Genomic DNA, 14,753 nt, shown 5'->3' with positions numbered 1-14,753 from the left:
TTGACTCAAATTTATGACTATCATGAAGTACAATGTGTCACGAGAAAACAGTCTCTGAATGACTTGAATAAGTAAAGGCGTTCCAAAGTTATTACCACATAAAGTCAGTCAGAGTCAAAGTCAGAGATATGTCAGTTTTGCAAAATTAGGCCTGGTCAGGAAGGGGGCAAATGGCCCAGATGGGAAGTGGTTAATAATAGCATTCTTAATACAGAATGCTTAGTAAAATAGGGATGGAGGGGTTAAAAAAAATAAAAAAAATAATTAAACTCACCTTAATCCACTTGTTCGCGCAGCCCGGCTTCTCTTCTTTCTTCTTCTTTGCTGTGCAGGAGGAAAAGGACCTGTGGTGACGTCACTGCGCTCATAACATGGTCCGTCACATAATCTATCACCATGGTGATGGATCATGTGATGGACCATGTGTTGAACGCAGTGATGTCATCAAAGGTCCTTTACCCAGGTCCTGAAAAAAGAAGAAAGAAGAGAAGCCGGGCTGCGCGAACAAGTGGATTAAGGTGAGTTAAATTTTTTATTTTATTTTTTTAACCCCTCCAGCCCCATTTTACTAAGCATTCTGTATTAAGAATGCTATTATTTTTCCTTATAACCATGTTATAAGGGAAAATAATTACATCTACACAACCTTGAACCTAAACCTGAAGTTCGGGTCTGGGTACCACATTCAGTTTTTTATCACGTGCGTGCAAAACACATTGCACCCGCGCGATAAAAGCTGAACAACGGAACACAATCACAGTCAAAACTGACTGAAATTGCGTACCTATTCGTGCGGGTTTTCCGCAATGCACCCGGGACGCATCCTGAGCCAAAAAGTGACGCCCGTGTGAAAGAGGCCTTATTCTTTTTTTTTATTGTGGTATTGTACCTTGATTGGTAGGAGTACCTTGATTAGTACAGTATATGAACTTATTTTTGAGATTTCAATGGGTTTTAACATTTTGATTTATTCTGTGCTTACTTCCTTAGAGAGACTGGTGGTTGTAGCTGAGCACTATGAAAAAAGTCTTGAAGATTTGCTAAAGTGCAGGAAGCCTGTGAGGTAATGTATCCACCCAGAACATCCTTGTTTGTAAAAACTGTCAAGCAAAAACAGCTGGACTAAAGTCACATAAAATGGGAAAGAAAGAGGTTATATATGTACAATCGCTTTTGTGTTTTAGTGTGTTTTAGACATTCAAAGCTAATTAAACTGAAAGTCGCTATATATATAATGCTTTCAAAAATAGAAGCGTTAATAGTTTATTTTTATCAATTAACAAAATCCAAAATGAATTAACAAAAGAGAAATCTAAATCCAATCAATATTTGGTGCGACCCTTTGACTTCAGGACAGCATCAGTTCCTTCTAGGTACCTTGCCATAAAGTTTTTGAAGGAACTTGACAGGGAGGTTGTTCCAAAATGATATTTTAATATATATATTTTAATATATACAAATGAGCCTCTAGAAGCAACAGGGGCATTGTCGATATAGCTAGAGGCTCTGCTCTCTCTGCAACACCCATCATCTGCACTTTGATCGACGGGGCCAGGCATAATGACGTTTTCACTGCCTGGCCCTAACATTTCCTAAAGTCAATCAAAGTGCAGAGAGTGCGGCAGTTGCAGAGAGAGCTGAGCCTCTAGGAGTAATTGCGATGCCCCCCCATTGCTCTTAGTGTCTCATTTGCATATATTAAAACTTCATCTTTCTTAGTAATGCCGGCACATATGAACATGGGACCAACACAGATGCCTCGAGCTGCCAAGTGTACATGGAACAGGTCAGCCAGTCTCATAGGTACAAATCTCCTAACAGATGCCCTTTAATAAATAATAAAAATGTAAGTCAGTTTGTAATAAAAATCTTTCTCTTGCACTTGTTGCACTTTGAAAGTCACCAGTGGCCAGTAGTCCAGTAATTCAAAGCCTTTGGTGTGCAAGTCATTGTGTGGTCCATCCTTAGTCCTCCCACTCCTATCAGATATGATATTTCATCATTGAGCTCTCTAAATGAGAGTAGACTCTGTATTTTGCTAGGGCGTGGGCACCTGACCTCGTAGTTTCTAGGGGTTAGGAGATGCACCAACCTTTTTTGTCCCTGATGTGAATGGCAATTTCTGTAATCTCTACACACTTCCCGCTGGTGGGAACCATTGGGGTCTGTGCTGTCATATAGTAGGACCTCTTTTAGGTCCTGGGCATACATATGTACCTTTTATGTTCCCTTTCCCCTAATTGGGGTTGCACCCTTTAGTCCCCGTATCTCTTACCCACGACACCAGATGTTTTGCCCTCCGCTAGGCCCTAGGAGATGGGGACGGACCTGTTTGTGTGTCATTCGGTATAATATATTGATTAGTATACCCCAGAGCATATCCAGTGGGATTCATTCATCCATTAAATAATAGGGACCTGTTTACGAGCCCCATTACATGGCTAGCCCCGAAGTTGATGCTGCGCCAGAAACTGTTTATAGTGTTTTGCAATACCTATATATGATATGCAGAGTGTTGGTGAACAGCGCATATAGATCTTGCCTTTGCGATGGGTTGCTTGCTTATGTATGGAACCTGGCTATAATGAAGATATTAATCACTGAATAAGACCTGAGGTTGCTGGGATACGGAGACACATAGGAGCATGTGATGAGTCAGGTGACTGGCAATCCTAGCAGTGGCCTCGGGTTCTAGTCATGTGATTACTAGGCCGAGCACATGATCGCTGGAGATGCCGGCCCGCCACGGAAACCAGGAAATAAGAGTCACGCATGCGCAGTAGCACCTCACTCGATTAGTCTGTTTGTTCCTTGGGCTCAGCTGCGATGTAAGTACTAATTTATACATGGATTCTTGTCACATATGTAGGTTTTTGGTAATGAGGTCACTGTGGATATCACTGGTGGAATTGTCTAAGGGGAGGAGTTACTCCTGGTTGGACAGCCCCCAACCATTCCTGTTTGAATAGGGTGTGTATATATGTATTAGTGTTCACTTGTAACATTATCTATAGCTTGAAAAAGACGTTGGTGCTATCTTTTTCGGTGTTTTAAACACAAGATTAGACTCAAGACTGGGAGTGCTGCGGTTTTTCATATCTTCTTTGGTTACCAAGGGGGCCCTTAGGTCGGGGCCTGACACTGCAAGCACCGCCGCCATTTTTTTATTAAAATCGACTAACAAGTGGTGCTGTTCTGTCTTCACGTTGACATGTCATAATGGGCATCACTTGGTACTGGGGGCTTGTTTTTTTCCCTGCTACGTAAGCCAGCCCCGTGATAAGTTCACATGAATAGCCCACCCACCATACAGTCTCACTGTTGTAAGTGGGCTATATAGAATTTAAGACTCTGCTTTTTCTGTGAACAGGCCAGTTTGGGTGCCGGAGGGAGAGAGATTGGCGAGGTGAGAGGAAAAATGGGGGTGGATCTGTGTGTGACAGTGCAGAGAGAGCAACACCAAGGTTAAAAATTTCAAGACGCTTTCTTACTTTTTTCAAGGTTCTTTTTTTTTTTGCTCGTCGTAGAAATCATACCTGCTAAAACTGAAATAACTGTCCAAAAACAATGGGGCAAATTTACTATTGAAAAAGTGCCTGTTTTTGGCACAGTTTGCACCAACAAACGAGTGTATGTTCTTTTCACTTTGTTTATCAAGTGTTTTAGATACTTTAAGACACTTTTTCCATATAGTTCAGCAAAGGGCATGGCTTAGTGGGAGGGGTATGGCTTCATGAGAAGGGTGTGGCTTAAAGTGACTCTGTGTGCCAAAAATTTGCTGCATTTTTGGAATAAAACTAATTCAGCAATAGGAAATGTAAATCTAGGCTAGACAGACAGTCATCAGCCACTTTAAATACACTGTCTTACTTTTGGACGGTATTAGTTAATGTTGGCCAATATATTCCGGTAGTTACTGTTTAGTGTAAGGTTAAGAAAAGGTCCTTGCTACAGGGGTACGGAGGTTGTGTTCCCCGCCAAGCCCTGTAATATAAGGGCGCCCAAAAGGTTCTCTCTGTTCCTAATGAGGAGACCAGTACCACAAGTACCACATGATAATTAGGGGCACTGTTTCAGAATTTCCATTCATTCCCTGGAGCTTCATGTTATGTCACTGATATTGGGGATCACTAGAGCAAACAGCTCCCATCAAGATAATGCAGGACAGAACTGCATATTTTGGTGTTAGGGCTCATTTTTTCCTTACATTGATATAATCATGTATAAATTAAATGGGTGAGGACTAACAATATACAGGTGCCTGTGTGAAGGACACTTTTTGGGTCATTTATTAAACTCGTGTAGTAGAACTGGCTTATGTGCCCTTAGCAGCCAATCAGATTCCACCTTTCATTTTCCAAAGGTGCTGTCAAAATTGAAAGGGGGAATCTGATTGGTTTCTATGGTCAACTAAGCCAGTTCTACTTTACACCAGTTAGATAAATGACCCCATTTATATCTTTATTTTGGTAGCACATTCTGTGATATTGGTGATGTTATTATGACATTATTGTCCTGTTCCTTCTCCTCCATTCCCCCTATTCTGGTATGACATCACTCACTGAACCATTAGAGAGGTTACAGAGTCCCCCACAAATATTTCCTTTCTGCTAAGCTGCCAAATCGATTCTCCACTCAGCGAATTGGCAAATACTTGTTGAGAGACATGTTATTTCAATTTTTAAATGTTTATTCAGTTTAGGAGACCATAAAGCTGAGACTCATCTGCTTCTCAGATCAGTCCTGCCAGCAATCGGCAGGAGCCTAAAGAGAACAAAAAGGCCTTATGCACCTGTAATCGGCAGCGGTCCAGACCCAGCAGGGAATGTCCTCTTAGCGCTAGCTCCTGGTGGCATGTGCAGACAGAGAAATGGCTGTATTTTCTGTAAGAATACCATGGAAACACTTGTTAATCATACCTTATAGTGTACATTTTAAGTTGCAGGGTTGCATTTTTTATATTGATTGTGTCTCACAAGTAAAATTGAAATAAAAAACCTTCTAGGGGAGATTTATCAAAACTGGTGTGAAGGAAAAACAACTTTGCTGCCCATAGCAACCAATCAGATTCCACCTTTCATTTTTCACAGCTCCTGAAAGCTGTAATCTGATTGATTTGATAAATCTCTAATACTATACAGTTAGAATATATAAAAAATAATAGCAGTGGGTAAAAGTGCAAAAGTGCAGCTATCTCAAAAGGTCTTTCTTTAAAAAAAAATAAAAAATTATTTATGAAGGTAAGTGTAGTTTTATATTTCTTATTGCTCTTATCTTCTGTTCTGGGCCATACAGCTCTTTCTTATTTCATGTGATGTTATGTCCATGGGTGTGGCAGTAATAGAGGAATGTCTATATAACTAGCTGGGTGGGAGGAGTTATAAATTGCAGTGGCAGAGAAAAAGAGAAGTGCATTATGGGTTTGGTTGGATACAGCTAAAGGACGTGCTATATACAGGATGGAAACAAATCAAAGTAATTTCTTTACATAGTAAAAGCAACTCTGAACACCTTATGCTAATAAAAATATATTTATTACAATAATACAAAGCCTACAGTCTGTTCTTATCTAACATATATATATATATAAAACTACAACACACAATAACACTACCTGCACTACATAAAATTCACAATACCCTTTAATTATTCCACCTAAAATGTCTATCTAAGCACACGTACATACACACAATAATAGCAGCACCCTCCCCACCTTACACTAAGGGATTACAAAGGGTTAACTTAGACAACAGAAAGGTAAATGCATGGTATGATGGGGTAATTTTAGTGGGGTGTCAGGGGGTTAACCTATAAAGGGTTCACCTGTGGCTATTGCAGGGAGAGTGGAAGGGAAAGGGAATATATTGCAGGGAGAATCCAGGGAGATGTGGCAGGGGGAATACAATGCAGAGAGACAGGAGTGCAAGGGTTAATAATATGCCAGGGGGAATATGGGTTAATATGGCCATGCTGGGATCCAGGGGTACTTATCCAGAGTTCCCAGTGGTTAATGGTGCCTTGCTTGTGGGGCCGCTACCAGGTGTGAAGTTCCATGTGTCAAAGGTGTTCCAGTGAACTCTACTGTGTAATTCTTCTGTTTGTGGTGATGAGCTCTCTCCTCCTAATCCCAAATGCTGGACTATTTTTCTGTCATAAGTGGTGGTGGTGGGGGCGCTGTTTGGCTATGGGGCAGAGATGTGGATATCCCATACTATAAAAACCAGGTTTAGCACGTCACCAACAGCTTGTTTGAGGTCTGCACAAAGGGGGATTAGATACTGATTAGCTGTTATAAACCTTAAAAATGCAAGCCATGACTTACAGGCTATCAACACCAGTATTTCTGGAAACATGTGCCGGTATCAACCAGTGGGATGAAGAGTTAATACGAGTTCAGAGGGAAGTGCATCTAGAGAATATTTAATACACTTCCCTCTACAGTAATTTTTTCCACCCTGATGAGCATCAACAACTCTTCTTCTGAGTTCCTCACATTTCCTTTGTTCATGCCATGATAAACTTCCACAAACATGTTGTGAAGATCAGACTTTGATAGATCCCAGATTGCAGATTGCCCACTCACACCAGATTGTGATACCATTGATTGAAAACACCTGACTCTAATTTTACCTTTAAATTGTCTGCTAACCCTCAATGTTCATGTACTTTCACCACTGATTTGGTTATCTGTTTCCACTATTTAGGACATGTCTAAGAATCCGATGTAACGTATCTTTCGCCCTATAAGACGTTTTAGAGGAGGATAATAAGAAAAAAAATTTTTTTATTAGACCACAGTTCAGACCCCAGTCAGACCTCCCCAGCCCCCAGAACACCAAAATAAATAAGACCCCCCCCCATTCAGATCAGCCCCCATGCCTCTCAACAGCCCCATGCCTCTCATCAGCCCCCAGCAGCCTCTCCCCAGCCCCCTATATGCCTGTCATCAGCCCCCTATATGCCTGTCATCAGCCCCCTATATGCCTGTCATCAGCCCCCTATATGCCTGTCATCAGCCCCCTATATGCCTGTCATCAGCCCTCTATATGCCTCTCATCAGCCCCCTATATGCCTCTCATCAGCCCCCTATATGCCTCTCATCAGCCCCCTATATGCCTCTCATCAGCCCCCATATGCCTCTCATCAGCCCCCATATGCATGTCATCAGCCCCCATGCCTCTCATATCAGTTCCTATATGCGTCTCATCAGCCCCCATATGCGTCTCATCAGCCCCCATATGCGTCTCATCAGCCCCAGGGCTCCAGATGGCGACCAAAATGGTCGCCAATGCGACTTAGAACTGCTAAATGGCGACAAGACTTTGTAGTCTTGTCGCCATTTGCGCCTAGACCCTCCGCTCGCTGCTCTGCCTCTTAAAAAAAAAAGGCTTTCATCCAGCAGACAGAGACACGCTGCAGCCGTCTGCTGGGTGAAGACCCGCCCCTCAGATTACCCGGCATAGAGGGTGGGCGTGGCTTGTGCTCCCGCTTCCAGCAGTCTCTGGCAAGTTTTGGAGTTGAGTCTGTGCTGTGGCGCTGGGCTGCTGGAGACACTTCAACTAGGGCCGCACAGTCCACGGCTGATAACACGAGGCGAGTCAACCGTATGTTGGCATGTGGTAGAGTTAAAAAGAGGGAAAATGGCACTGAAGCAGCCTATAAGGGGTTAAGCACAGGCTAGTTCAGCTGCCAGAGGAGGTCCCCTAGCTTTCCTACATCTCTGCTTGCTGGCAGTGGATGGAAACCTTTAAGGTTGACATTGACAGACTGAATGTCCATGTCCAGCCACAGTTACACAGTGAGCAGCACTAGAATATGGGCGATCTTTCCTCAAGAAACAACAGCAAACAAGAGGTTTTCATTCACTGACCGGCAAGCAGAGGGGTTGAGAATAAAGAGTAAAGCTCGTGGAGTATTAAATTTTTAGCTATTATATTTTTTCTTAATGTAAAAAAATAAAAAAAAAGCTGCCCTCCCCCCACCGTCATGCTGGTCCCGTCAACACGTGATGCCTGCTGATGTGGTCACTGGTTGCAGTGGCGACTCTCAAGTGATTGGCCTTTTAAGGAGTGCAGTGGGGATCGTTTTTTTTTAACCCATTCTGTGTCACATATAGAATAATACTGGTTTGAAACCCCTTAAAGAAAAATATAAAAATTACTCCTTAAAGGGTTTGGATACACTAATTTCTGGACCTCAGACTGGCAGGACCTTTGTTGGTGATCATACTTGCCTGATGCCCAGTGCTGGATCCCGGCTCATTTGCTCCCCAGCCTTTGTTGCTTGTCTTGAGTCCCTTCATGAAAACCTCCTATTTGACGGTGTTACAGCCAATGACTGACCACTGCTTCCCATGCATTATGTTAAATGGTCATGTGATGCCAGGGGAGCAGATCTCCACCGTGGCCAGAGATTGTCTTGATGCCACTGCAGCCAAACGTTTTCATGGAGAAAGCCAAGACAAGCAGCGGAGGCCGGGAAGCGAATGAGCCAGGACCCAGCACCTAGGGATTACCAACGCGAATCTGGCTAGTCTGACAGGTCATGGAAATGAGTACAACTCCTTTAACTGCGTGGGCTGTAGCTTAGAAAACCCCCTGCTCCTAAGCATCCCAGTTATATTATGTATTTTAAATTTGGCGACTAAAAATTTAATTTGGCTCCTAAATTTTTCAGGTTAGGAGCCAATGGCTCCTTGATATTTTTTTTAGTCTGGAGCCCTGAGCCCCCATATGCGTCTCATCAGCCCCATATGCGTCTCATCAGCCCCCATATGCGTCTCATCAGCCCCCATATGCGTCTCATCAGCCCCCATATGCGTCTCATCAGCCCCCATATGCGTCTCATCAGCCCCCATATGCGTCTCATCAGCCCCCATATGCGTCTCATCAGCCCCCATATGCGTCTCATCAGCCCCCATATGCGTCTCATCAGCCCCCATATGCGTCTCATCAGCCCCCATATGCGTCTCATCAGCCCCCATATGCGTCTCATCAGCCCCCATATGCGTCTCATCAGCCCCCATATGCGTCTCATCAGCCCCCATATGCGTCTCATCAGCCCCCATATGCGTCTCATCAGCCCCCATATGCGTCTCATCAGCCCCCATATGCGTCTCATCAGCCCCCATATGCGTCTCATCAGCCCCCATATGCGTCTCATCAGCCCCCATATGCGTCTCATCAGCCCCCATATGCCTCTCATCAGCCCCCATATGCCTCTCATCAGCCCCCATATGCCTCTCATCAGCCCCCATATGCCTCTCATCAGCCCCCATATGCCTCTCATCAGCCCCCATATGCCTCTCATCAGCCCCCATATGCCTCTCATCAGCCCCCATATGCCTCTTAACAGCCCCCATATGCCTCTCATCAGCACCCATACCTCATCATGCCTCATACTCCGGACGCTGCCGCTTCTCACCGCCAGCGATCGGCTGTACTGTGACCTGACGCGCCCTCATGCTGTGTGCAGCCACAGCACAGCCGAGGACCAGGAAGCGGTGAGTACAGAGCCTTCACCTCTTCCTGGTCCTCCCATACAATTCAGCGCTTCCATAATGGAAACACTCATTAGTATTCACCCCATAAGACGCAGGGGTGTCTTATGGGGCGAAAAATACAGTAGTTTTATGTCAAATTTATGCAGAAGTATAGAAAATTCAGAGGGGTTCAGAAACTTTCAATCACCATTGTATACATGTGTGAAAAGGCGTTTTTATAATTTTTAACATGTGGACAATATTTGATATTCCTTCAAACAGTATAAAAATATGAAGGTGATGGAACTGAACCAAAACAAAAAGACAATAGTAATGTCTGCAATGATTTATTTACATGACTGTAAAAAATATTGCTCTCATGAGCCAGAATTCATGTAATGTTCACTCCATAATCACTTTGATCATCCTTTTTGCATTGAGGGCAGTAAAAATTGAAACATCTGACAAAATAATTTACTAGCATGTTAGGAGACCAGCTGATACTTTGGTTGATATAAAGCACTATTTTGTACAATGCAATATATACAGTGGCATGCAAAAATTTTGCCACCTCTGGTCAAAATTACTGTTACTGAGTTGAAGATGAAATGATCTCCAAAAAGCATAAAGTTCAAGATGAAATACACTTTTCAACATTTTAAACTTTTACAGTGTATTATTTTGGCTTTGTACAATTTTAGAGTGAAAAAAAGGAAATGTTTACCTTGCAAAAGTATGGGAACCCATTAAGATTTGAACGCTCAGATAACTTTGACTGAGGTCTCAGACCTTAAATATCCGGTTAGGGTTAAGGCTTCTTCACAATCATCAGAAAAGGCCAGGTGATTCTAAGTGTGAAAGTAGTTCAGACGGATCCGTCCAGACTTTACATTGAAAGTCAATGGGGGACGGAGCCGTTTGAAGATTGAGCCATATTGTGTCATCTTCAAACGGATCCGTCCCAATTGACTTACATTGTAAGTCTGGACGGATCCGTTTGCCTCCGCACGGCCAGGCGGACACCCGAACACTGCAAGCAGCTGAACGCTGCCAGACTGATGCATTCTGAGCAGATCCGCGTCCACTCAGAATGCATTAGGCAGTACGGATGCGTTCGGGGCCGCTTGTGAGCCCCTTCAAACGGAGCTCACAAGCGGAGCCCCGAACGCTAGTGTGAAAGTAGCCTAAGACAAAAATTGGACTGCACTCCAAAGGACTTTCAAATGAGTCAATGTGCTTTATTCACCCATCAAGTGGCACAGAGCAACGTTTCGGCTCATACATGAGCCTTTCTTTGAGAAAGGCTCATGTATGAGCCGAAACGTCGCTCTGTGCCACTTGATGGGTGAGTAAAGCACAATGACTCATTTGAAAGTCCTTTGGAGTGCAGTCCAATTTTTGTCTTATACAAGTGGGTAAGCACCTATTGCCATACTTGGGCCTTGCACCCTCCCTTTTTTTTTTCTCTTGGATGGTGCTGCTGGTGGTTTTTATTTTATATATATATATATATGTAAAGGGAGAATATTAATCACCAATATTTATGCAAATATCGATAATTAATATTCATAAATGGGAGGAGCCACCTAGTGATAACTCCGCCCATTTATGCCTTTATATAATAACACAATACTTTCGCTATGCTTAATAACTAATCACTACGCTAGCTGCAAGCGCCTTACTATCACTATACTACGGCGGCGACTACTAAAAACACCATACACTGCATTATGAACAATAAGGAATATTTATTACACAATACAATTATATCAGTCTAGCAATACGTTATATCTATATATATTCATGGATCAATGGATATGAATATATATACATATAGACGTACACACCGCAGTACAGAAACAGTACTACAATAAACACAATACAAGCCTAACTACACTACACAATCCCAAATTCCACCCCACATACTATCTATACATTACAATAATACATCATACACACAAATATCAGTAACCCACCCCACCTGACTATTCACTGTCCCTACGGGGTACGACGAGGGTTAATGGTGGCCTCACAGGGGTGTAAACCGACCACAAACACAAAGGGTTAACAATGGGGATAATATCAGAACTGTACAGCAATGCAAGGGTGAATATCCTGCAAGTGTACAGTGGGAAGGGGGGGGGGTGTGTGGCAGGGTTAGAGCAGGGGTTACCACCAGGGGTTAATCAGGGTAGGGAAAGGGTTACACGGTGGAGCAAGGGTTTGGGGGATCAGGGTGTCCAGTAACATGGCAAGGGTAAGGGGTTACAGGACCAGGGGTGATATGTGAGGGGTAGGTAGGGGCTACACTTAGGCCTTATCCAGGTGGTCATCATGAAGCTGCTCTCTCCCCTGAATCTCTGAATCTAGTCTGGTTGCAAGAGAGCGCACCTCTGGCCGGTTCGGGGTTTTATAGCCCAAAAGCAACCCCCTCCTCAGGGATGTGACATCATAGTGTCACTGTGACGTATGCCTGCCTACAATCCCCAGAGTCCCCCCCCCCCCCCTAGTCCCAAAGATGCTGGGAGTAGTGGGATGGAGTTTTAGCCATGGGCAGAGGTGTGGAAAAACAGGTTCTCAGCTTCTTGATGTCTGGTTAGAAGGTCCCCTCACAAACGGTGCCAAAGCGTCTGATTGCTTTGGGCCTGTACAAAAGGGGACTAGATGCTAATCAGCTGTTATCCTACAGGCTATAACAACTCTGTAGATAACAGTTGGAATTGCATATATGCATATATATATCCACAGATGCTTGGGGGCTCATCTATAAACACATACAAAACCGGGGGTATGAATGGGCAGCAATAAGCCCACATACATACTGTCATGCTGACATAAGTGTATATACATAGACACGTGTGTAAATACATACACACCTATCTATATATACACACACCCTCGCATATATCTGGGGCATACAGGGGACATATATAAGAGGGCACATATATATACTAATATAAGGGGGCACAGCTTCCAGGGACCACATATTTCCCACAGGGGCCACCATGAGCCCCTGGGGATCACCATGGGCAGACGTGCGCAGATGCTGGGCACATCTGCGCACATCACCCCATGATGCGGTGGTTAATGTATGCATATATATACCATACATGCCGCACGTGTTTGCAGGCATGCATGGATATATATGCATACGTCTCAACCGCTCCTCAACAATCCCCCTGTTGTCGGAATATAATACGACAATATAATGGGGGAACGGGTTGAGATATGTTTGCCCCCCTTCAACCCCATCTTTGGTGGAAGTTCAGGAAGAACTGTAGTGCACACTGATCTTTAGGTACTTAGACATCCCCAATCCAGCTTCCTCCGACCTGCCCTTCTGTCTTCTTCTTGACATCTTTAGGATACCACACACCCACAGTCTCTTGGTTAGCTGGTCTTTCTTTAACAGTCTTAGTGTCGGCCACCCCCACTTTGGAGTGACCACACCCCCACAGTCTCTCGGTAATTCTGCCGATCTTCAGGTATCTTCGTCCCCCCCCCCAATTCTGGAGTGGGTTCACCCTTACAGTCTTTAACTGGCCTTTCTTTAACAGTCTCTTGGTGTCGGCCACCCCCACTTTGGAGTGACCACACCCCCACAGTCTCTCGGTAATTCTGCCGATCTTCAGGTATCTTCGTCCCCCCCAATTCTGGAGCGGGTTCACCCTTACAGTCTTTACCTTTCTATAACAGTCTCTTGGTGTCGGCCACCCCCACTTTGGAGTGACCACACCCCCACAGTCTCTCGGTAATTCTGCCGATCTTCAGGTATCTTCGCCCCCCCAATTCTGGAGCGGGTTCACCCTTACAGTCTTTGTCCCAACTTTCTTCTATCCAACATCTGTTTCCATCTTGATGGGTGCGGTTCTCCCGTGGACAGATTAATAGGTCTTTACAAGGCAGGTCAGACTCTTAAGCGGTGATGTCATAGTACCTAAATTCTACTGCGGAGAACACCTCCGCCACACTACACCTCCAGCCCCTCCCTTAAGAACCTCACCGTTCCAGGGTTCAAGGTGGCAAATGAATGATGCCTGTCCCTATCGTGACCTAACCTTATCCCCATTCACACAAAATACATGCCACATCCCTCCCAACACCACCAAATTCCATTAAATGTGTGTACCCATAGAGACTAATGCAACCTGGCATATCTCTACACCTCCAAAGACACAGGTAGGTCGCAGACCCCTGTGTCAATGGGAAACTACTATAGGATGCAAATGTGTACAGCCAAATAATAACTCACCGCAATGCGTTGGGCGAGTTTCCCTGGGTATAGGCTGTCACACATTTGTACCTAAAGTTTCTATGGGTACACAATCAACCAACATAATCAATCAATAAATATAATGTGCTATGGGGTTTCAGGGTAGTACAAGTTATACGTCCCGAACCCTCATAGGAAACAAAGTGTGTCCATACAATATTTGGCTACAGGAACAATGTTTGAGTTATGTCCTGAGCCTCCTCCTCCGGATAGTTCTGTAAAGTTCTGTCTGGTTCTGGTGTATTTGGTCAGTAAGTCCCTTGACCCTCAGATTACGATGACCAGAACCAGAAGAAGTTTCACTGGGTGAAACAATTGAATAAGTTCTTCCACCCGAACGTCTCCCAAGTCTTCCTCCAGAGCCTTAAATAATGCTCCCGCTGGATTGTGGCACAGTCTTCTCTAGAACACCTCTAGGCAGAGGTCGCTTAGTTGCCAAAATCCAGTGGGATCCTCTGGAGCTTCAAAACAGTGTCAGGGGGAATAGCTGGCCTCTTCTGTGGCATCTCCTAGGTTTTTCTTCCGCTCCATATAAAAATCACACCTATGGCAGAAGAAAATACCAGGCGCTCCCAGGGGAGATTCTCCCCTAACAGTGCAATTAATGTGAAAATTCCCAGCCCCAATACCTTTGACCCATGGGTAGAGAAAGGTATTGGGCTGCCCTTTATCTCACAGGACCCCTCGTTATCCCAACACTGGTGTCTGAACACCCTACCTTCAGAGGATTGAGTCCTCTGCTGCACATCCCTCTGCGCCAACAGATAAGGATGGCCACCCTACTAGGTTAGGATAACTGGAGTTCTGTGGACAAAGCACCATCTTGTTATTGATGGCACCGCATCCCTGTCCACTCATGTGTACCCAGGCTGATTTCCCCCTGTGATCCTGTCTTGTGGAGGCCCGCAGAACCAATGGCATAGTCATGCCCTGGTTCCCCAGGACCCCACAACACAAGAACACAGTCCACACTCTGCTGCCAAACACTCTGCGTCCAAT

At 44.4% G+C, this 14,753-nt stretch overlaps 1 protein-coding gene across 2 annotated transcripts in view; it reads left to right on the top strand.

Annotated features, from left to right (window-relative positions):
- TBCK (TBC1 domain containing kinase) overlaps positions 1–14,753 on the top strand; it is a 444,055-nt gene that overhangs the window by 47,047 nt on the left and 382,255 nt on the right. For both annotated transcript variants that reach the window (XM_040418258.1, XM_040418257.1), the window contains exon 3: positions 991–1,063. In XM_040418258.1, the coding sequence (XP_040274192.1) occupies positions 991–1,063 (73 nt within the window). The remainder of the gene's footprint in view (positions 1–990; positions 1,064–14,753) is intronic.

This window comes from Bufo bufo, chromosome 2 (genome assembly GCF_905171765.1).
Source record: "Bufo bufo chromosome 2, aBufBuf1.1, whole genome shotgun sequence".
Classification (NCBI taxonomy): Eukaryota; Metazoa; Chordata; class Amphibia; order Anura; family Bufonidae; genus Bufo; species Bufo bufo.
Note: the sequence above shows the minus strand (reverse complement) of the source record. Positions and strands in the feature narration are given on the sequence as shown.